General features: G+C 36.0%; 4 protein-coding genes across 4 annotated transcripts; 3 read left to right on the forward strand and 1 right to left on the reverse strand.

Moving 5' to 3' along the window:
• Window positions 1-820: 820 nt before the first annotated feature.
• On the forward strand, window positions 821-5,680 carry LOC125206781 (rab escort protein 1-like). Its single transcript, XM_048106006.1, has 6 exons — window positions 821-951; window positions 3,199-3,370; window positions 4,554-4,592; window positions 4,718-4,955; window positions 5,036-5,111; window positions 5,352-5,680. Exons 1-6 carry the CDS (start codon window positions 839-841, stop codon window positions 5,671-5,673), a joined length of 960 nt encoding a protein of 319 aa, XP_047961963.1. The 5' UTR covers window positions 821-838; the 3' UTR covers window positions 5,674-5,680.
• Window positions 5,681-10,427: 4,747 nt separating this feature from the next.
• On the forward strand, window positions 10,428-12,301 carry LOC125203748 (homeobox-leucine zipper protein HAT5-like). The gene is made up of 3 exons (XM_048102179.1): window positions 10,428-10,770; window positions 10,872-11,254; window positions 11,906-12,301. The coding sequence occupies exons 1-3, from the start codon at window positions 10,665-10,667 to the stop codon at window positions 12,188-12,190; spliced, it is 774 nt and encodes a 257-aa protein (XP_047958136.1). The 5' UTR covers window positions 10,428-10,664; the 3' UTR covers window positions 12,191-12,301.
• Window positions 12,302-17,119: 4,818 nt separating this feature from the next.
• Window positions 17,120-18,992, reverse strand: LOC125204578. The gene is made up of 2 exons (XM_048103265.1): window positions 18,416-18,992; window positions 17,120-17,811 (listed from the first exon to the last, which is right to left on the reverse strand). The coding sequence occupies exons 1-2, from the start codon at window positions 18,937-18,939 to the stop codon at window positions 17,394-17,396; spliced, it is 942 nt and encodes a 313-aa protein (XP_047959222.1). The 5' UTR covers window positions 18,940-18,992; the 3' UTR covers window positions 17,120-17,393.
• Window positions 18,993-20,860: 1,868 nt separating this feature from the next.
• Window positions 20,861-24,411, forward strand: LOC125207198. The gene is made up of 4 exons (XM_048106442.1): window positions 20,861-21,723; window positions 22,550-22,752; window positions 23,781-23,858; window positions 23,963-24,411. The coding sequence occupies exons 1-4, from the start codon at window positions 21,039-21,041 to the stop codon at window positions 24,302-24,304; spliced, it is 1,308 nt and encodes a 435-aa protein (XP_047962399.1). The 5' UTR covers window positions 20,861-21,038; the 3' UTR covers window positions 24,305-24,411.
• The last annotated feature ends 226 nt before the right edge of the window (window positions 24,412-24,637 follow it).

A 24,637-nucleotide genomic window follows, 5' to 3' on the forward strand; every position in this document is an offset into this window, starting at 1 on the left:
GCTCTATTTTTTTTGGACGAAGAGAGTATATCTTTTATATTCCTACAAAAAAAAATTAGATATATATCACACCTTTTCACATGATTTTACATTTTGAGAATGTGCGATGGATTCTCAAAATGTGTAACCCTCGAGATAAAAATGATCCAGTTTCTTGTAACTCTGATTTTGGCAAGGGGGTTGCATAATAAAATAAATAAATTTAATTTTTGTAATAGAATTATCTAGATAAAATATAAATATCTAAATATTATAGAATTCTCTAGAATAAAGTAGGAGAATATCTAGATATTTTAGTAGAAATATCTATATATTTTTAGTAGAATTCCCTATATAGTAAAATATCTAGATTTTTATGGATAAAAATCTAGATATAAAATATTAAAGAATCTAGTAGAGAATTATAGAATATGAAATGAAAGTCTATAAATATGGGAGTATTAGTTAAGCTCATAATTCACCATCTTTAATCTTATTTTTCTTTTATTTATATCAAGAAGAAGATTCGTTCTTTGAAATCGGAGCGGATCTCCTACTCCATATTCCTTATTTCATTCCTAATCCACCATCACAACTTAATACTCCATTTCTAATCTACACTCACAAATTAATAAAATAATACTACTATCACTTAACTATCACTTGCATGTTATAAGATTATTTTATTAAGTTATGGGAGGTGGATTAGAAATGAAGCAGATAAAATTATAAAAATGTAAACTTGCGCTACTGAATTACTAATTGTAGTGAAAATTGGAAGAAACGCACCGTAATCTACAAATTGGCCGCCGTGTTTGTAACTTGCAGAGGCAAATTATCAATCCCTAAAACCTCACTTATGGACGAAAGTCACGAAACTACGTCGTATCCGCCTATCGAGCCCTCCAATTTCGACCTTATTGTTGTTGGCACCGGCCTCCCGGAATCCATCACCGCCGCCGCTAATAGTGTGTAAATAAGATTTGAGACTTCACCTGCAATAATAATAGTTTATGTTATGAAGAAAATGAGAGAGAACTTATTTCATGGCGGCACGAGTTTTAAGAAATATTAAGAAAAGTGAGTAAGAAAAAGTTAATGGTATATGCTCACTTGTATATACTCCCCCGTCCGCCATTAAAAGTCTCATTTCTTGGCAACACGAGTTTTAAGAAATATTAATAAAAGTTGGTGGAAAAAAGTTAGTGGATTACGGGTCTCACTTGTGTATATTAATTTTAAATGAAATGTGAATAGAATAAGTTAGTTAAATATGAGACCTTATTACTATTTATAGTAAAAATAAACAGGGACTCCTATTCACGAATGGAGAAAGTATCAAATTATTTGAAAAGTTGAATTGTGGCAAAAAGACCGCTGTCTCTCTTTCATTACAAATAGACTGAAATGTGCTTTAGGGACTTGAGAATAGTTTCACTCCAAAAAATATCTAAACGGTGAAAAAGTAGTTCAAAAGATATCAAATAAGTTAAACAACTTCATAAGACATTTTTAAACGTTACGGCCAAAATTGATACCAATCCATAGTTCAAGTACTAAAAAATGTTTTCCTCTAAGTAGAGTAAATTGACTGAGATGCTCTTAATTGGTCTGAGAGTATTTTCATTTAAAAAATTCTAAACAATCAAAAAGAAAAATTGGCCACATTTCACTTTATTTTATTTTATTCTTATTTTTTCAATGATATTAAAATTATTGTCAAAAAAAATAATTAAAAAAAAAATATAATTTAATAAAAAAAATTAAAACTAATGGCGAAAACCAAATCATTTTAGTTGGACTCATTTGCCCAAACTAATAAAAACCCATTTAAAAAAGCCCAAAATTAACCTATATTCTTTCTTATTTGAAAAAGCCCAAAATTAATCCATTCAAAACTTTTCATCTCTTCCTCATTCTTCTCCTCTTTCTCTCTTCCTTTTGAAAACGAAAAAAAGAAAAAGAAAAATCAAAGCGGCTCACCCACCGCACAATAGACCGCCGCCGCTAGCCGACTCTCGGCGCGTCCTCGGCGAGTAAGTGGCGGAGGGCCTTCCGCCCCATCTCAGACGTCCACGCCGTGCCGGAAGCTTCCTCCACTGTAGTTCGCCGCGGCTAAGGCTATTTCGGGCCGCCGCCGGATGCTCTTATCAATCCCTAAAACCTCACTTATGGACGAAAGTCATGAAACTACGTCGTATCCGCCTGTAGGAATTTAGTGTGCAAGCAGTTTAAAGTGCAACAGTTGTATTTATGGCATGGTAGATGATATAGCTAGTTCACTTAACCTGTCATTCATTGTCAAGTTGTAGATAAGAGTCTGATATTTGGTCTTATTAACTCAGCCTAAGATTCTGGATGTTTAGTATGAGAAATTTGTTTCTTTAGAAGGCTGTAAATTCCCTAGTGGACCTTGTAATCTTACCCATATTGTTCAAGCAGATTCCATATTCCTAAATTATAATTTATGAACTTGTCTTTTGTTATTCCAGTTGTAGGCATTGCCAATTAGATAGAGGGAAAATGAAAAGGTAGCTAATTCAATCTGCAGCGCACTTCCAGATGTTTTTCCATATGAAAATTCTGAAATGTAGAGGAAGTGGGTTCTGTAGAGTGCAGACTATAATATATATAGTCAAGTCCTCAAGATATAAACAGGCTAAACTTGCCATGTCGTGCATTCCTGAGAACATATGTAAATGATCTTTTCCCATGACACAAACCATTTGCATGTGGGATAACTATTGTTTGAAGGCAAATGTCTCCTTTAACAATTGCCATCTGAAATTGTTTAGAGTTTTGTTTAGCATCCGTCAAGTAGCTGTTTGAACTGCTTTGAAATAGAACTTGATACTTGATAGTAAGACAAGCCCTTTTTATGCGAGACCTTGTGTTTGTTTTACAGTGTCTTTGGCTGCATTGTTGTTTTGCATTTAATTTCATGCCCAAAGAAGATCTGATTTCCACCTCCCCATTTGCTATATTCTTATTTCAGTGCCCTGCCTGCCCCTCTTAATTATCATTCTTTTTCCAAATCGCTGGGTAGTTCTTTGCTTTCTGACGTCTTATCATCATTCAATAAACAACCAGATAGCGTAATTAGCGAATTAATTGGTAGTCACTATATATACTCATTATTTGTACCGAGGGAGTTAGGGTGCGTCTTTACCAATATAAGCTAACTATTAGGTTACTTTGCAACTTCAGATGATACAGTTAAAATAAGCATTCGCTCAAAGAATTAAAGGATGTGAAGGCCTTAATTAGACAGTTTTTGCTCGACTTTTTTAGGTTTCCTAATGCAAATGGTGCCATAATATATCCCATTTATGGCCAAGGGGAACTCTCTCAAGCTTTTTGTCGCCGTGCTGCTGTCAAGGGGTGCATTTATGTAAGTATAGTTACCTTTGTTTGTCTTAGTTGATTGTTGCCATTAGGTATCGTTTTCTTCTGTTGCTTGCAGATATTTTCAATATGCAGACTGTGTCTATCTTTGCCGTATTTTCTGATTCTGTCATTTGCAGCAAAATCTTTAGTGCACTAGTTAGTCTAGCTTTTATTTGGTGCATTTTTTATTATGTTGCATGGTATTGGATACTTCAATACTTTCTCTGCTCATTTGGTGGTGTACAAAGGTAGAAGACTAACACGCATAAGAGTTTGTCGAATTGGTAATGTCGGATAGTATAGATGGAGCGGTAAAAGTTAATCTAAGTTACTCCCTCCGTCCCACAATAGTTGTCACTCTTTTTTCATTTCGGTCCGTCCCACAATAATTGTCACACTTCATTTTTACCATAAATGGTAAGTAGGTCCCACATTCCACTGACTCACTTCGCTCACATTTTATTATAAAACCAATATAAAAAAGTGGTCCCACATTCCACTAACTTTTCCAACCAACTTTTCTTTACATTTCTTAAAACCTGTGCCCACAATAAGAGTGACAATTATTGTGGCTTTTCTTTACATTTCTTAAAACCTGTGCCCACAATAAGAGTGACAATTATTGTGGGACGGAGGGAGTACATGTGATTTATCAATAATAAGTATTTATCTCTATAAAATTATTTTGTATTCTACGTTTCCTTCAAAGGCTTGACAAACAATGACACAGTTTTTGGCTTTTAGACGTCTTACTATTTTTTCTCCACACGTGTTATTCTCAGCTATAGCTGTCCTCAAGCTAATTTTAGGTCCTCCGATTGCCAATTTATAAGCCATGTTTCCATGAGATTCTTCTTTCACTGCAGTGTAGTTTAAATTTTCCAAATCAAGTGAGTTCTGAGATGCTGCTATTTACTCATTTTTTACTAAAACAGCTATCTGTATATTGCCATTTTCTTTTTTGGCATGTCCCTTAATCTTCAGAAGGTTTTGTTGTTTTATTTTCAAGACCCCCATTTTACTTTTATCAAGATTTATGTTGAAGTTGAAGTTAAAATTGCAATTCATGAACAATTCCTTTATTTGCTTACACTATTGAGTCAGCAACCAATGTTAGAACTTTTATTTATTTTGCACTTTTTAGATAGTCCCTAATTTTTTTTCCATCTCTTTAATTTATTGTACAGGTTTTAAGGATGCCTGTAATTGCTCTGCTCATGGATAAGGTTCGATTGATATCTGTTTGGTTTAATATGTCAAAATCAGAATTTTCACTGATGGCCAATTTCATATTATGATATTATGAGCACATGTATGTTTATTCCCTTTTAGTAATGTGATTCTTTAACAGGATGGGCGTACCTATCAAGGTGTTAGATTAGCATCTGGCCAGGAGCTAACCAGTCCTCAGTTGATTCTTGCTCCTTCTTTCGCGATTCCAACAACTTCACCTCGTACTGTAGAGGTGAAAATTTCTAATGATAAAAGCCCCTCAGATGCCGAAGGGAAGGTTGCCCGGGGAATTTGCATTGCCAAGAATTCTATAAAGCCGGAAGCTGCTAATTGCCTGGTGTTCTTTCCTCCAAGATGTGAGCTTATTATATTCAGTTGCGCTGACAATTGTCATTATCAAACGAAACATGTCATGTGCTAATTTTTTTTTATGTAGCTCTGTACCCAGAACAGATAACATCAGTCCGTGTATTGCAGCTGAGCAGTAATGTGGGAGTTTGCCCCCCTAAGACGTAAGTATCTGTGAAGATTTAAAAAAATAACCTAAGGTCCCAAACATAATATGCTGCTGTTCTGGATTGACTCAGAGTTCCTTTTTTCTCACTTAGTCAAGAAAATCTTAATTTACGACAGTCTTTTGAGATCAGCTTTTTTAGTGCTGCATTTGTTTTCTTTTTACTTAAATAAATTTGTTTAAACTGAAAACTAGAGCATCTTCCACGTGATATTGTGTGATTGTGTTTGAATTCCAGGTATGTGACGTACCTGTCAGCTGTATGTGATGATGCTGTGGAAGGGAAGAAATTACTAAATGCAGCCATAAATGCTCTGTTCTCTATGGCTTTATCTTCATCATCTGAGAACAATGAGAGAGATAATTTATGTGAGCACACAGAAGAAAAACCTTGTTTGCTTTGGAGCGCCTTGTACATTCAAGATCTGACTAAGGTTTTGTTTCTTGTACTTCACTTTTGTTTTTTTTACAGTTTAATTCACTGTCTACAATTGTCTGTATTTTCTCCCAGTGAGCATTTTGAATTTCCTACACGGTGCTCTAAATTTCAGGATAATTGACGTTTATGATATGAGCGAATCTGAGGAGCATCCTGATGATGGGAACACTGAGTTGGATCCATAGAGAAATATGCTTAAAATGCTTAAGGAGTGTTATCATTAAAACCGCTTGACAGTGAAGGGTGAACTTACATGCTGCCAAGCCCAGTCCAGAGTGAAATACCCCGTGTCTGAAGTCAATCACCGATGTTCGTTCTAAATCTTGTCCGTTGCCTCAAGTGGGTATACTGTCAACGGCACAGTGATGACCGGAAAGTACTTCAGTGGTGAAATTGAGGGGATGTATGCGATGCTGGATATGTGGTCATGGGGGAAACCAGCTGAATGCATTTGCTACTTTATTCCAAATTAAGTGTTAGTTGAATCTTTAAAATAGAAGAGTTGTGCCGATTGATAAAAAGAATACGTATATATATAACTATTAACTAAAAACTCTCATGGGAGTTCCTAGTTTGAAATTATTTAGTTAGACTAGTTTGAAATCAACTGAATTAGCAAGCGAACAAAATTTAGGAATGTTTTACTAATTTTAGCCTACAATTCATAAAGTGAAGATTGGTTTTGGAAAATAATTTCTCGTTTGAAATCACAGGCCCAATGTTCAATTAACCCATAATTATTACTCCATTTCTAATTAATTAAAAACAAGCAGTTTAACTCAGTCCCATATATAAAGCCCAACAATAAAAGCGAGAATGGAAGTAATGCATATGAAGATTACAGGCCCAATTGAACAATTTAGAAATTAAATGGATCTTTTGTAAGCTGGAGAAGGGTTACATCTTAACTACTAAGAAAATTTCTGTTTTTAGTGAAGGTTAGAATGCCGCAAAATATATCAGATTTTATGAAATGGGATTTTAATATATGATGATTGAGAAATTGAGTCACGAATACCAAAAAAAAATTACTATACATATAGGAAAATTATGGTGATCTTTTATATGTTTCTTGACTGAAAATATTGAGCAAAAGGTATTGAAATGGTAAATTGGATCAGAATTGGTGATTTAAATACAAACTAGTATCACACCCGACACCCGTGCGTTGCACGATCCATTTGATTTTCCTCGTACTTATTTTACACCGTGAAATAATTCTCGAAATGATAAACATACCATCATACAAATCTGAAAGCATAAAATATATACTAAAAAATCATTACATAAATGTATAAAATCAAATTTTGAACTCAACAAATTTGTAAAAATATATTGTTAGTAAATTTGGCAAAAATTTCTCAATAAAATAAAATGACCAACTGATTGGAATCAATAAAAAAGTTTATACTACTAATTAAGAATTAATCTGCATCGATCTTCTCTTCTATTCCAATATGCATTCATCTTACTTCTAATCTCTCCCAACCTTTTTTATCTGCTTGCCTCCTTTTTCGTTCATCATCTCCAGCACTTTCATCACCCTATGCCGATGTCATCTTCTCCATCATGTCGGATTGCCTGCAGCTATATTAGAACTTCAAACGGAAAATAACAAAACTCGCCTTTTATAACCCTACCATTTTGTCATGGAACACTCACCAATGACAATTAATTTGTCATCGGGCTTGGCCATCTCAAAAACGCGTACATATCTCACTTTGATGACCGATGGAGTATTGCTAGGCTATAAAATTCATTAAGGAATGTGATATTCATATGGAAAACAATGTTTTGTTGGAGAAAATTCAACAATTGAAAGGGAAAAGCCAATGAAAAAGTGAGTAAGAAGGTAGCAAATTAGACATATTTATAGAGGGTTTAGGCTAATGAACTTATTTGGATTCACTAATAATTAGTTACGTTACAAAGTCTTGATAGAAATTAAATTAGATTAAATAAATTTTCATGAATGAAATTATTGTGTAACGGCTTATACATTGATACATAGTACTATAATTTGTACAATAATTATAATAAATTCACTTAATTTAAATTAGTGCCTAAAATCATACAACCTTCCATTACTAATGGCAAAGTTAGTCAAACTATGACTATAAGGTCATAACTTTGCATTTAATTGATAAGAAATTAATTATAAAACCATACAAATTCAGTTTTATTGTAATTAATTATTCCATAAATATTTAAATTGGTTCATAATTTATAAATATTTTAAAATAAGGACAAAACTTACAAATATTTCAAAAGATGGCCGAGTTGTATTTTATATATGTATATATAACCAAAAATATAACATGTTATGATGAAGACAGTTTCGTGTGTTGAAAAATTATTATAAATTTGTTAGATCACACGCCTAACATCTTTAATCCATATTATATTTTGCTCTATATAAAACATAACAAAATAATAGTTTCTGCACAACTAAATTAAATATCATCAACAGCATTTCTAAATATTGCTCGAATATTCTTGTTCTTAATAAAAACTCACTAGCAATATCTATTTTTTTAATCAGGCGTCGCACCGTGTTGGGCCTTCAAAGCTACACCTAGTGATCATAACTTATTTATTTTTTAAACTTCTAGTGAAATTTATTTATTTTATGCACACATTAACACATATACGGAGTTATCTACGTGAAAGAGATGAAAAAACATATAACTACTTTTATTTTTTTGTTATTAGTGATAGGCTAAATATTTGAGCGATCAAAGTTCAAACACTAGCCTATCTTCTTTAAAGAGGAAGAATTAAACTTTTTAGTCCTAATTGTCAACTAATTAGCATGGCCTCGCCATACTATGGAATAAGCAAGGGTAAAAGAGAAGATTTTGACCTATCATTTGGGGCGTTTTTTCCGTAAATGTCTCACTGTTTAGGTAATTGTATAATTTAGTATTGATCATTTTATTATAGAATAAATGGTCCTGCAAAAATATTATGATGGTTGAAATATCGACGAGCCAGCTAAATTACATATCGATTGGATAATCAAAGTGTGATCTGGGTAATAAACATGCAATTTTAGCGGCCACGTTGATATTTCGATCGGCTGAAATTTTTACATGGCATTTTATTCCAAAAATGAAACGATGGATACTAAATGGTAATTACCACGATGAGATATTTTCAAGAAAACAACTTAAACGATGGAAAACTTTGACTATTTACGTACTAACCCCACGTCAATTAGCTCCAACAATGAATCAATATTATCCCTCAAAGTTGGCAATGGAGGGGCAGATTTTGTTGTAGTAAACCCTAACCCGTGGGACAGTCATGCAAAAAAAGACAATGACCAAAGTTGTCCCTCAAAAGGTTGAACAATGAATCATGCACAATGAGTTAAAATTATCCATCAAAAAGTAGAGCTGGGAATCCCCACTCCCAGAGCGGTCCTCCGCTAAAGACAACAAATCAACTTGTCCTTAAATAAAAAGAAACATGGGCATATTTAAATTGTGATCCAACAAGTGTCTTTATTTGATTTATTGAGGCATGAATAGCAGTATACATTGTATAACTGATTATGTGTATGCTCAAATTAATGTTGCCGATAACAAGTTTCATTGATTTGATGCATAACAATTTGTGTCTATCGAAAGATAAATTATTCTTTTCAACTTTGTGTATGCATAGTAGAAGAGTACTTTCTTCCTCTTTAATTAAAACTTAATTTTGCAGCTAAATTTCTTTGCAATCTGTACCCTTTTTAATTCTTCCACTTCTAATAATCTGATCTTCAGTGATGTAAACTAAGTAAGGGCTAAAGACAATTTGAGTTAGGCGCCTCCATTCCTATTCATTCTCACAATATTTACACGTTTTCTTTTTCTTCCTATGTAGGAGTATATAAAAGAACTTTATAACATGCAATGTACCAATTAAATCACTCATAAATTCAAACTAGCGTAACGAATCCAAACTGGGACAGGCGGACAGCTATTCATGTTCAGTCATATATATAATCTCTAAAATAACGGACTTCAAAGGTAGATGGAAAGATATGAACTTTGATTTCATCCAAGCCTGTGGCATTTCTATTTTGTTACTGTGCCATTTCTATTTTGTTATTATCTAAATTTATGTTTTATCTAAATCCAGTCTCAAATCCAATGATTCATTAATAATTCGCTAACAATTTATAAACAATGATGTCTAAATCATGGGCTATTTCAAAAATATTAAAAATTCATAGGATGTTAATAGATAAAATCTTCCTATTTCAAACGAATAGATCACAAAGAATTTTAAATAATATGCTGATCAATAATCAAATAACCAATCTAATGCAAACAAACAATATATAGACATGGAGTAGAATAGAATTACAATCTCATATGCATGCATTTACTAATAGTGTCCACAATAGTCCGGAACAGTCACGCCACAGCCACAAAAAACTCTCCCGCCGCATCATTACAAAATAAATTAAGAAAATTAAAAAATAAATGAAAGAAGACCGCCACGGCGGAGGCGGAGGCTCACAATAGGCCGCCGCGGAACCGCCAAGCCACCGCCCCGTCCACACCACATATGCGGCTCCGCCCCCGCCGCGGCTATTGTGAACACTCTAATTATGACCTATTTCAGAAATCTTCAAACTATTTTTCTAAATACAAATAAATATGAATTCAAACCTAACATATTGCAAATAGTTGAAATAGTTTCAATTAATATTCACATTAATCAAACTACCACAATTTAATTTAATCAAATAGTGAGGGGGCGATAGGTCAATATTGTAAATAATGAAGGGCAATTTGGTAACAAAACAAGTTCCAGCGCAACAAGAAACAGCAGCTTTTTAATGGAGTATTATAAAAAAATACAATTAATCCCCAATATTTGTTTCACAATTTTGCTCCTCGTCTTCTTCTTCATCCTCACAAATCGCGGCGCATGGTTTTCTCTCTCATCCAATTCCCCCTCTTCTTCTGAGCGATGTTCTTGAGCCCTCTCTTTCTCTCACACAACTCCTATATCAGCATTATGCTCCACACCACTTTCTTCCGCCACAGGCTTTAAATGCATCTTCATCTTCTTCCCTAAATTTCACATTTGTTTTCCAGCAAAAGAGGAAAAATGAAAATGAAAAGCTCCACAGATTTCGACGATTCTCTATTGAATGATGAGAAATTAATCCCCTCCGATTCTCACTGGATCGCGAATTCTTCCCCTAAATTTCACGGTAACAAAAACAAATCACACTTAAAATTCGTGAGAGATTTGATTGCAATTGCTGTTCTAGGTTTCCACACGTCTAATTTCAATCGATTTTGAATGTCTCAGGTATGGTGAACTTCGAGCAGGCGCGAGGAGAGAGAAGCAGCCGATCAAGGCAGTCCGATTGCGGAGCGGAGAACTGCGACGACGAGTTCGAGAGCTGCCTCCACCAGCCGCAGGAGAAGAAGCGGCGGCTGACGGCGGAGCAGGTTCAGTTCCTAGAGAAGAGCTTCGCCGTGGAGAACAAGCTCGAACCGGACCGGAAAACAGAGCTGGCCAAAAAAATCGGTTTGCAGCCGAGGCAAGTCGCGATCTGGTTCCAGAACCGGCGAGCCCGGTCCAAGACCAAAGTTCTCGAGCGAGAATACGGTTCATTGAAATCATCCTACGATAAGCTCAAGTCCGATTACGATTCCCTTTCCTCAGATAATGAGAAGCTTAGAAACGAGGTATATGCACAGTTTTTAAAATAAACCAGCAAAATTACATTTTTATAGTAGTAGTAGTAATAAAATTCGACCTAATAATAATAATAATAGTAAGAATTTAACTTCAAATCTTCATTGGTGGAATTAAGGGGGGCTTAAGCTCCCACTAAACAAAAAATAATTCTATACTATTATATTAAATTATTGTGGTATTTTAGGTTAATGATAAAAGCTTCTAGACGCGTAGGCCCCACCGAACAAAAACTATGCCGAAATGTTGTGACAGATCTATTTTTTGGATATTTTATGTAAATTATAGTAGTAGTACTCCTACTGCTAAATTCCGTTGCCAGGTCAGATATTAATTAAATGTGTTCTAGACTTAAAGCTCAAAATTTTAAAAATTTAACTCTCACAAGAGTTCTTTTTCTAAATCTGCCCTCATCATTGTTCTTGTGCATTAGGAATACAAAGCACGCGAACAATGATGTTATTTGCATTTAGAGTTCTGCCAGACTAATGATATATCACGATAAAATAAAATAGAAAAAATTATAAACAAACTTGGCCCCTATTAGGAACAACACGGGCTGCTGTGCAAAATTGCAAAGCGGAGGATCTCAATCCTGATACACTGTACATGCTCTCTTACTAAATGCTAGTAATTTGCAGATTTGTCTGTTAAGCGCGAAGCTGGTGGAGAAGGGAAATGACGGAAGTACCCCAGTCGACGTTGCACCTTGCAAGCAGGAGGATGCTTCAAGCAACTCATCCCATGTGTTTGAGGCGGATCAGGCATCGGCTTTGGAGCAAGATGGTGAAGAGGATGAGAGTCTTGTGCAAAGATTGTGTTTGCCTAAGCTTGAGAGTGAATACTATGATGATCATTTGCAGCCTAATTCTTGCAACCTTGGATTTCCTGTCCAAAATCAAGGAACGTGGTTTTGGCAATGTTGATTTGGGGTTCATGAATGTGTATTTGTTCATTGCTCCAGTTTTATGTGTATGTGTGTTGATAAGGGCAAAGAAGAAATAATGGAAGGCTTTAATTTTATGTTTCTTCTTGAATTATGGTATAATTTCTTGTTTTAGTATGCTTGATGATTGTGATGGAATTTGACTGTGAAGTTATGGTTTTGGTTTCTCTGAAAGAAAAACCTCGGAACCCTTATTACTGCATAAAAAATAAAAAAGAGAATAACAAAAAATAATGTACTTAGTTTAGAATAAATATTTTTCCAAATTAGGAAAAAGAATTCTATGAAATTGAAACATAATGTGGTGCTTTCATTTCATAATTCTAGAGTGGAAATGAATTGCCACATAATATTGAAATGCACAATTGGGAATCGGAATAAATTAGGACAAAAAAGTCAAAATATTAATGTTGTACATTACTTTCACTTCAGAGCAATGACTTCTGTGTCCGGAGACTCTATTGATGCTGATACTTTGTTGTTCACACTGAAAATGATAAATATATCAATATTTTGCTTAAAGTTTATTTCGATAAATTCAAAGTTGGGACAATACAATATTGTTTACACTAGCGTATAACAATGCTATGCTATTGCTACCATTAAAGTCTTAATTAATGATTATATATTAAGTTAGTGAATGTGTGAGGCGCTGATTGGCGTAAACTCCTATGTTTATGTGGGGATTTTTCAATTATTAAAAATGTCGTTATATGGAATAACTTTATGATATTAGGTGAGACTTTGTGCAAGGCGTGGCAGAATAGCGTGACAGACGTCGCTATTAATTTATTCGTTAAATGTTTGATTTCGACTTTGGTGGTTGAAAATTTGTAAGGTTTTCAAGAGTTAAATGCTAATCCCTTTAAAAAGATGAGACTCAAATCTTAATCTTTCATCAAATGCTAAATTGGATCCTAATGTTTTTCAAAGTTGAAATAGCTAAGTTTAGAATGTTAAAAAAAGCTTAAACTTGACCCTAACAATGTCACTCTAAGCTTGTACCCCTATATATACTTCTAATTGAATTGTTGAGACAAATTAAAATGGGACAAAGGAAATGTGTGTTATGATACATGTGCCTAAACTATGTACTTGTGCATATAGTATTACATAAAGAATCATATAATGTTAAATTATAGTATACCTGTGCATATGAAAGAGAAAATAAGAGGTTTTTTTCAAAAATATTAGTCTAATTAATTTGGGATGTTTAAAAAAATCAACTAACTTGGTATACTGGGAATTCATCGTTATTTACATGGGATGGATGTGAAATTAATATACAAAGGATTTCTTTTACTGTACTTTGTAAGGAATTGATGTGAAGAAATTCATGAACAATGGACTTTTCCTTCAATTTATTAATATACTTCTTCCGTCCTAAAAAAAAATATGAGTATTTTTTTGTCTAATCCATAAAAATATAAGTATTTGTGCAAAATTGTCTCTAACTCATTACTCATATATATCAATTTATTTACAATTTATACGACTATAGTCTACCATTAAACATTAAATATAATATGGATCTCACTATTCACTATACTTCTCTTTTTTCTTACTTTGTCAATTGTGCACTAATTCATGTGTTGTCTCAATGCTTATATTTTATGTGACGGGGGGAATATTTCTTAAATAGAAAAATAAAATTTTATACATTTAATGTATATAAATAGGAATGTCAATGTAGTCCGAAACCTGTGGACGGGTCCTGATACCTTGCTAAATAAGAGGGTTAGAGTTAAAAACACTTGGCACAGTAAAATTACAATCCTATTAGTTTGAAACAAAGTAGGGTTGATCCAAAATCCGATGGATTAGCGTAACTTATAAGATCTGGATGCACGATATATATCCTTTCGTCTTGTTTGACAACTGATTTGACATTTTAATGTCAATTTTTATAATGAGTATATAATTATAAAAGTTAATATTCCATTTTAGAGTATTTAAGTAAGATTTTTATTTACATAATATAATGAACAATAAATAAATTGAAATTTTTTATTCATTATAAGAAATATTTTAAATTCTAAAACATACTTTGAATATATATTAATTTTTATTTTAGTTTAACAAATCATGAATTAGGTGCTCAATGTCATGTTCCATAATACTCCCTCCGTCCCCGATTAAGAGTCACACTTTGACCGGGCACAAGTTTTAAGAAATGTAAAGAAAAGTTGGTTGAAAAAGTTAGTGGAATGTGAGACCCACTTTTCTATATTGATTTTATAATAAAATGTGAATGGGGTGAGTTAGTGTAATGTGGGACCTACTTACCATTTATGGTAAAAATGAGGTGTGACTCTTAATTGATGACGAACCGAAATGGAAAAGTGTGACTCTTAATCAGGGACGGAGAGAGTACTGTATTTCTATATTTAAACAATTTAACAACTCAAGATTTATTGAATGTAACATTGTATCATGGAGTATAAAATTTATGCATGTCCGGGTAATATATACTCTAAATTTCATCATTATGCACTGAAATGATTATATGGCAATTTTATCATTAGCAATTCAATTAATTCATTGGACTAACTTGAAATATGAGTATTAGGTTTAGTATCGAAAATCTCTAGCTCGATATAATTTCTATGTGATTAGCTTACAACCAATTAACCAGTTATTTAAATTAGATTTATCCAAAACTTGTTGAACCAACTCAATTAACATTCAAACGAAGGAATCCCAATTCTTTTTCAGACAAAAACAATCTCAAATAAGAAGAAAAAAATTAATAAAATAAATGCATGATCATACGAATATTTAAATTATTCAATAGAAACACCCTCCAAATCTCTGATTACAATGCTAAACAAAGATCCCCAACTGAAATTAGCAGAGCCACTCAAAATTAAATTTAATATCTATGTAAAGGAAGTGGGACCCATCCATGACGAACACTAGCCACACACGTGTCCCCTCCCATCAAATCGTACGTCAAAACCATGCTACGATGCAGCAGCAGATAGATGCCTACGCCACGGACTAATGGGCCCGCCAACAGTGGGCTGATCGTGACAGGGCCTGAGACGTGGCGCGCATCCTACGGTGAAGGTGTGGGCCGGGCCTACGCGAGCGAACACGTCGTTGTCGCGCGTTTTTATTCCAGAGATAAGGAAGGCATTAAATAAGAGGAAGGTGATGTAAGTTACGGGCCCCATTAAACTCGGGTTCGGGTCCCCCGCCCAACTAAAATTGGGCGCATACCGCGAGTCGGCCCGGCCCTATTCATCATAGTATACAATTTTGGTGAGATAATAAAGTTGTGTTATATAATTTTTTTTTATAGTAAAGACCAAAAGTGGTCTCCAACGTCTGACCGTTTTATCAATTTAGTCCTTAACATTATCTTTTTGACTATTTTGTCCCTCACAAATGAACTCCGACCTGAATCAGTCTTCCAATTGACGGAACCGTCAATAATAGGCGGTCAACGTCATTTTCGCCGCCAACCTCAGCTTCGGCAACCTTCTAACAGCCTTCACTCTCCCCCTCTTCAACCTCAGCTTCGGCAATACCTTCAACCTCCCCCCCTTCGTCGCCAACTACTCCGCCCCCCTCAACTACACCTGCTCCAACGCCGCCTTCTGATTCTCCGCCTCCGCCAACGGCACCCAATCCGACCGCATAACGTTTCCGTCGAGAGTGACGAGGACCTCGCGGTAGACGCCATGGCCGCGCGTGATGTTCAATCCGTTGCTCTTGAGCGCGGCTGGCCGCCACCGGTGATTGCGTTTTATGATTTTTCTAGGGATCGAATTGAGCGAGCGGCGGTTTTTGATTGGGAAATTTCGGACGTTGTAGAAGAGGAAGGTGATGTTGACGTTGAATGCGCAGGTGTAGAAATCATCAACGATGTTCTCTAGCTGTCTAGCATGACGGAGAGGGTGAGTTTGGGGCGGCAGAGGAGGGCGAAGAAGCGGGTGACGTCCTTGTTGAAGGACCAGGAGACGCCGTCGGGGGTGGACTGGGGAGTGCTGGTGCGGAGGAGCTCGGCGCCGGCGAGCCAGACGGCAGCGATGCGGTCGAATTGAGTGCCGTTGACGGAGGCGGAGAATCAGAAGGCGGCGTTGGAGTAGGTGTAGTTGAGGGGGGCGGAGTAGTTGGCGGCGAAGGGGGGGAGGTTGAAGGTGTTGCCGAAGCTGAGGTTGAAGAGGGGGAGAGTGCAGACTGCTAGAAGGTTGCCGAAGCTGAGGTTGGCGGCGGAAATGACGTTGACCGCCTATTATTGACGGTTCCGTCAATTGGAGGACCGATTCAGGTCGGAGTTCATTTGTGAGGGACCAAATAATCAAAAAGATAATGTTAAGGACCAAATTGATAAAACGGTCATATGTAGTGGACCACTTTTGGCCTTTACTCTTTTTTTTTCCATTTTCTGGATTTAATCTGCAATTTTGAGATGTATTCATGTCATATCCCAAAGTATTAGTGATAGGAGTTGAGATATAATAAAAACAATTAATGAATTTAATACGCATTCTGTCCATGAAAAATAGCCTTATATGTGAACGATATAGGTTTTAATGAGAAATTAGTAAAGTATAAAAGGAGGAGAAAATGTGAGTAAAGCGTAAAAGAGAAGAGTAAAATATGAGAGAAACTTTCAATTTTTTAAGATGAGATTATTTTTCATGGACACTGAAATAGAAAAATAAACTATAATATTTTAACCGAGAGAGTACTATATAAAGTAAGTACACTTTAGTGGTTGCATAATTGCACCATGATCCTGTTGATTCGAATAGGAACCACGAAAATGAAAATAATTCATAAAGAAACGTCAAAGTGTAAAATGTTAAAAATTATTAATTTAAATTATATGTTATATAAATCTAATCCTTATTTATACAATATAATGTTATGTAAAATCGAAATTCTACAAAATTAAAGAAGCATATAAAAAACACATATTCACGACAGGGCCATTATGGCCCGATGGGCTCGTGGGTGAGGCCTAGATTGAGGCCCATTCAATATTATGTTACCATGTAAAAGGTCCAATAAACCCAAAGCTAATGGACACAAATTTTGCAATTGTGCAATAAGCCTCACTTTAAACGTCTACTACAACAATGGCCTCGGATTTCTCTCATCTAACCCTAAACAGTCAAGGTCTCAAGGATTCTGCTTTTGATCAAAGCTAAGAATGTGCTATGCTGCTAACATCAGTTTGATGTAGAGAAAGACTTCTTCAATCCTCGAAGGAAGCTCCACATGAATGTGGAGACGATGAATAGAACAATACCGGTCGCAATGGCGTATTTGAGCCCAAGGTTCACCAACAAGTTCACCAGAAGTCCAGCTAGCACAACTCCGACAAAATTGGCCGTGACAGCAGACCAGAAGGGCATGTCCAATACAGAGGCAATGATGGCCCCTGTCCAAGCCCCCGTGCCAGGAAAGGGCACTGCAACGAACAGCATCAGCCCGAGCCACTGAAACTCCTCTACTGGCCCGGCCTTCTCCTTTGCCCTCTTGAATAGCATGTCGAGGAATTGGGAAGCCGGTGATTCTTTCTTTCCAGCAAGAAAAGTCGCGAATGCTTTCAGATATAGCACGATAAAGGGCACGGGGACCATGTTCCTGTAGCAAGTATAAGGTGTGTTGTTGATGAATCCTGATTTGTGTTTAGTGACAAAAACAACATCATCTCCACCGAATAAAGCTAGATTTGCTGTGTATATTTATATGAATCACATCTTAAATCATTCTTCAGAGCAGATCCAAACAAAGAATGAAGATAATGACCATGATAATGAATATTCACCTACAAATTTACATGAGGTCTTTTTTCAAGATTCAGTAAATGAGATGCACTTTTAGCTAAAGAGAAGGCACAAATTTAATTTACAGAAAAACTAAAACTTACTAGAATTTTCCTTTTGAAAGAATCATACTACTAGAAAATATCATTTCCCACATTTCACATTTGCATTCAAATACTCTCTCCCAATTCAAGAACAAGAACAAGGCAAATTCTCTCATTATTACACATTTTCTTCCAATTAAAAAAAATCCCAATTCACCAAAACTCTAAACCCTAAAATTTCTATTCTCTGATAACCAATAGCCTCAAAACAAAACTCTTAAGACAAAGCAAAATATTGACATTGCCAAATTCCATTCATAATTAATCAAAATTTGAACTTTAAAATCCCTAAAATATCTGCAGAAAATTTAGACTAACCCAAGAACAGACAAGACGGTGAGCATCACAGGCTTCATCTGCAGCCAATAACCAACAGGAATGGCGCCACGCAGCTCGATCACTGGAAGCGTGGCCAAGGCAAAGACAACAGCCTCATCGGGCCATCCCGAAGCCCGCAATGCGTTAGCAACCCTAACGCCGAAGCCCGAAGCCCTAATTGAATCGGAAGCGACAGCTGCAGCGACGGCTTTGGCTTCGCCGGAAAATGCGTAGAGCCCAACGGAGACAGACGCCCACAGCAACACCCAGAATATGAATTTCACTGGCTTCACGTCGGAGGATAGTAGAGGTTCGTCCTTGGCAATTTTCTGGATAAATTCGTTGGATTTTGCTCGGGTTAAGGAGATTTTGCGACGGCCCAGGTTGGAGAAGTTTAGTTTGTGGAGAATTTGAGGGTTTTGGGATGGAGAGAAATGGGCATTTTGAGAGGGGAGTTTGGGATTTGAGTTGGATTGAGGTAAAGTAGAAATGGTTTTGGAAGAGAATGATAGAACGGCAGCCATTGATAGGAAATTGAGGGTTCTGCAATCGAGAGGTACCGTGAAAGTGCAGCGGCATTTCCATGATTTTGGATTAAAATATGAACTTTTTTCTTTTTTTAATTTTTGGGAGTTTATTTAGGGAAATACTGAAAGAGTGTAAGTATTTTTAGTCACACCAATCTTTTACCATTCGCATCAGATTATATAGCTGCGGGTAATTAATTAACCCATGTAATTTAGGGCATCCACAATACTGGACTAGCCGACATCATTGCCATCGTCGTGCGGCTAGGGCGCTCGGCTAGTCCGCTATTACGGTAGGCTAGTCGAATAGACGAAAAATCAATATCCTGAACACTGACTAGCATAGAAAACTCAAGTTGTATATGGTTAGTGTGAATTTATAAAGAAATATGCGAACATGGAGAATTATGAAAGCATCACATTATCACAATATATGTCAAAATCAAATAGGAGTATTTATGGAGCATTTTTTACTCGAATTGAGGAGAGTTAAAAATGGTGTGAAGAATATAATTACATAAATTCAAAATTGTAAAATACTACTACTAGTATATCTTAAACGTAAATAATATTATTCCATGAGATGATGCTCATAGTAAATGCATATGAGAATAAGGGGAATGCTATATTGCTAACTCGTAACTTAATTGCTAACTACAACTAAATAATAGCTATTAAATATTCAAATTAAAGTCTTAGATCATCAATCCCTAAATTCAATACGATCAACGAAAAACGTCAATAAGACCATAGGATTAATTCCAAAAAATATCAATAATGGTATTAATGTCAATTAACTACATGTTTAGTTATAACTAACTTTTAAAAGAAATCCCAAAACTTTAAATGCATATAACATATATCAAATGGGAAGTGTTAAAATGACAACTCATCTTAAAATAACACCATACCACCATTCCTAGCCAATCATTTGTATACGTGGACGAATAATCAGCTACCATGTAGCAATCATAAAAAATCCACAAGGGTAAATTTACGCAGACTGCAACATCCAATACTCTAGACTACAAAGTGACGCGGCCTGCAATATCCAATACGCTAGACTGCAATCTATAGATTGCTTTAGATTGCTGTAGATTACTGTCTAGCGTTTATACTATTGCAGTCTAGCGTGGTGTCACAATGTCATTTTAAGAGTGTTGTCATTTTAACGCACCCCTATAACAAATTAAAGATAGTTTCATAAGGATTCTAACGATATCCTACATGCATATGTTCCAACGTCAAAATTTGAAAAAAAATTTGAAAATTTTTAATTTTTTTCGTATAACAAAAATGTCAACATACTATATAAAATATGTCAATATAATACATGTAGAATGTCAATATAAGCAATGGGTTAACATTCTTAAAGCATTGTGTTGACATTCCCAAAGCACTGTGTTGATACTTTCGAAACACTACATTGACATTTTCATCCAAACCCTAATTTGAAGTTTTTTTTTTATCTTTTTCGATTTTATTAATAAAAATGAAAATTATACGTGACAAATTGTAGACCACACGCTTTCTAAAATTTTATGGCCTTAAATTAGTTGTAGTTAGCAATGAAGGAATATTGTGTGGATGTATATCTTTACCTACCCTATATCATTATTTTTTGAAAAAATACTTGGTGAAGTGATATAATTTTATGAAAGTCGAAATATCTCCTGTGTAATTATGTTGTGCAAGATTCTCATTATGTATTGAATTCATCGAGTGAGTTTTGTGATTCTCGCACGGAAGCATAGATTAGCAAATTACATTGTTGTTGTTATTAAAATATAAGGGTGGAATTTTCGTACTACTACTCCCACTTAGTTAAGTTTTAGAATTAAAATATAGTACTAATATTGATGGCATGATGCAAAAATAAGAGTATTAAATGGTGGAGTAATAAAAAACCTTATCTCACCGCTCTTCCCAAACACTGAATAAAAATCCCCTCTGTTAAACCCTTTCATCTGTCTGTCCACAAAACCCCACCTTCCTCCTCCCGCCTTTTTCTCGCCTCTTTCTGCTGCCCCGCGGCGGCGCAAAACCCTAGCCTTCTCCAATTCAACTCTCCCTTGCACTTACCCCAACTATCGTAAATGGCGGCGGCGGAAGCACCAGCACCCTCTCAATCCGAAATCGCCAACGAAGGACCGGTTCTCAATCTAGTCAACAAGCGTCTCCGCGCGCTGCGGAAGAAGCTCAATCGCATCTCGCAGATGGAAGAATCTCGCGCTCAGGGCAAAACTCTCAACAAAGAGCAGGAGGAAACCATCCGTTCCAAACCCTACGTCGTTGCCGGCATAGACGAGTTCGAGAAAATCCGTCAGCCGCTCCTCAGCGCCGTCGATCAGGAAATTGAGCTCGCTCTAGCGAAGAACAGCCACAAAACCGACAGCTCGTCGGGCGAATTCGCCGCCGCCGAGCCGGAGGGGAAGGAACAGATCGGTGACGCTTCTGCGGTTCCTGATCTGCTAAATCTGCTGTATTTCGGTAACATTTTCGATGTGCTGACTCTAATGAGGGCGAACGATAACATGCTGAGGAGGACGCACGAGAGGAATTGCTGCTTGACGTACGATTACGTTACAGATGATGATGCTGCTGGCGATCCTCTGAAGGAGTTAGATTTGGACGTGATTGCGGCGGTTGGGGGTTTGTTGATTTCACGGCCGGTTAATTCAAACTTGTCGCATAAGGAATCGCTGGAGAAGTGTGCGGAGCATGCTAAGCTATGGCTCACCAACGCTGATCAACCAATTGAGGCGGGCTCAAATATCACTTGTATGAACACCTTGCAATCGTTGTTTGTGGAAATTTGATTGTGATATGTTTACATTTGTGAATGTTATGCGTATTCTACTTTGTGTTTGTAATAACTGTGCGATTGTCATATCATAGATTATAGTTTTGGTTGAAGTTATATCTGCTTCTTTTTTACTAGCTGTTTGTTTCTGGCTATTTTTGGTTTGTTTGAGCTTATCATTTAGATAGAGATGTTTCCTTGGATTGAGGCAATGCATAGCTAGTTTTTGTGCATATGTAAATTGCGATGCACGATTAGCCTGGTGTTGATTGACATTATCAGTATTGTTTTTGGCTTATTGGTTAAAGTACTGATTTGTGAAGCTAATATCACGTCAAGTTGTCTTGTCTCTTTCTTGGTATTCATATTTGCATTTGTATCTCTCTATCTGTATGGACGAAACCCGAATCACGTATTATAACTATAATGTTACTTTAATTGTGCTATTCTTGTTGTGATTCTTGATTGGGTTGTTCAAATGAAATTATGTGGCTCATACAGAGATTGTATCCTGTAATATGAATTTGTTGCTAGTACCTTGATTCATGTCATGATTTAGGGTGGGTACCTTGATTCTGTCCTGTAATATGATTTTTATGTCAACATCTTCTGTCCTGTAATGTGATTCTCTGGCCGGTACTTTGATTCTGTCTTGAAATGTGATTTTGCTGTTGATCCCTGATTATGTTCTGCTATGTGATTTTGTTGATGCTTATTTTTCATAAAATATGTTTTCAACGATGCAAAATGATGTTTCTTGAGGAATTAGTGTTTACATTTTTTCACTCACATGATTTGTTTCAGATGCTGGATTGAAGGAAAAGTTGAACAAAATTATGGCTTCAGAGTACTTTACAACTACTCCAGAGATAAAGGCTCCAGTTGATGTGGCTGCTGCTGCTGGAAATTATACTTTTCAGGTGCTGCCGGTCCATGGTTCTGTGATTCCTCCAGCCAGCATGCATGTCCCAGTGGTGGAAAGCTCGGGTACTGAGTTTCAGCAAGAGGTAAGATCATCATGATATATGTATATATTGCTAAAATGTACTAGGTCTAGTTTGACATTGTCTATACAATTGGAAGTTCTTCAATCGAATGATGTTGAATTATTATGTGTTATCATTTTCTGTCTGTCATTCTTTGTGCGAGAAAATGTTGGAATTCTTGATGAACTATAGCAACAGGACCCCAAAGCCTCATGTATATCATTTAGGAAGTTCCTATACTTATAAATTTTTTTGAATCTTGAAACCGATCAAGTAGTTTGCTTAGAAATCTATACCACTTGATAATCGCAGAATAGTCCTCCATGCATCTCTTCATGACCAAGTTTATGCCTGTTGTTCAGAACCTCAAAAGACCTTGTGTAATTGGATAAATACCAATTTTAATACTAGTACCAAACTATTTCTGTTATATCAAAATGACCTGATTATATTAGTTTAAATTGTGAACTGTTGTTATCCATATCATCAGTAAATAAATAAAAATTCTGAAATCAAAATAAACTCTTTTTCCTCAATGCAATTCATCTCTTTCTCTATCGTCTTCTCCAATGATCTTCCATCAGTTAAAGAGCTGGACTCAACCACTCCATCCTCACCATTTGTCCAAAATTTAAACGGTTAATATAATCCTCCACCAGTAAAAGAGCAGACAAGAGTTTTCCCAAGAATGTCGACAACTGTTATGTTGTTGACATCTTTAAATCCTTTTATTTATCTTTTTCAAACCCATTTCACTAGTACTACCTTGCCAGAATAAAGATTGCTGAATATCTTTATGATGATGGTAGCGAGCAATGAGAAGGCGGGCATTTTCTTGCAATTTTGGTTATCTAGTGGATATCATGGTCAATTTCGGTGTCAAAGTAAGCTAACCTGAACCTCAGAAGTGGATATGAGACCATATTTGTCTGAATCTATACTCTCTACGTATTACTACATGTTTAATTTGGTCTTGATATTTTTCATTTCATGTTAGTTGTAATGTTCTTTTCCTTTGCATCCCATTAACTGAACCTTGTGCCTTTCAGGAAGAACAGTCACCCAATTCCCACGACAATGAAATATATGGCAATGAAGCAGCCGCACGAGTTGAAGAACTTCACCAGGTAGTACTTTCCCCCTTAGTATAAGTATTTAGCTAGAGGCATTGCACTTCGATTTCCATTATCTGCCCTGACCATTCATTAATATTCCGCCATATTGGTCTTAGGGAGGATTAGATGTAGAAAATCAATCAGAAGATCGGGCCGAAACAGAGCATGGCATACCCGACAGTGATGCTTATCAAGACTTGACAGATGCTGACATGAAGGAGCAGCATCACGCCCCTCGTAAGCCATATCAGAACTACAGAGGTGGTCGTGGTGGCGGTGGCCGCAGAGGAGGATACAGCAATGGCCGTGGAGGGCGAGGGGGCAATAGGGGAGGCTATGATCAGCCTGGTGGTTATCAGCCAAGGAACAATTATAACTACAGAGGCCGAGGCGGCAAGGGTATGGGTGGAAACTTTGGTTACCAGGGCCCACCTGGCAACGCTCAAACTGCATCCTAGATCTTTTTCTAAGGTAGTACTAGTATCATGGAAACCTTTGCACCCTTTTTTTTGTGTTTAATGTGGAAGTACATTGAGGAGTAAATGAAATACTTTTGAACTTCAAACTTGCCCGTATGAGCCAGGATTCACTGGTTGTTTACCACGTTCATTGTTCGTTCAAGATATCATGAACTCTTTAGTCCTGATGCTATACATTTTTTATGGATTTATGAATTAAAATTTAAAGAGTACAGTGGACTCAAACTTGAGCCATTTGGCCTCAGATATTTACCAGGGGGAATAATGATATTAGCAAAAAAAAGTGTTTAAGATCATTACTTGTGTCTTTTA

The sequence above is a fragment of the Salvia hispanica genome, chromosome 2 (assembly GCF_023119035.1).
Source record: "Salvia hispanica cultivar TCC Black 2014 chromosome 2, UniMelb_Shisp_WGS_1.0, whole genome shotgun sequence".
Classification (NCBI taxonomy): domain Eukaryota; kingdom Viridiplantae; phylum Streptophyta; class Magnoliopsida; order Lamiales; family Lamiaceae; genus Salvia; species Salvia hispanica.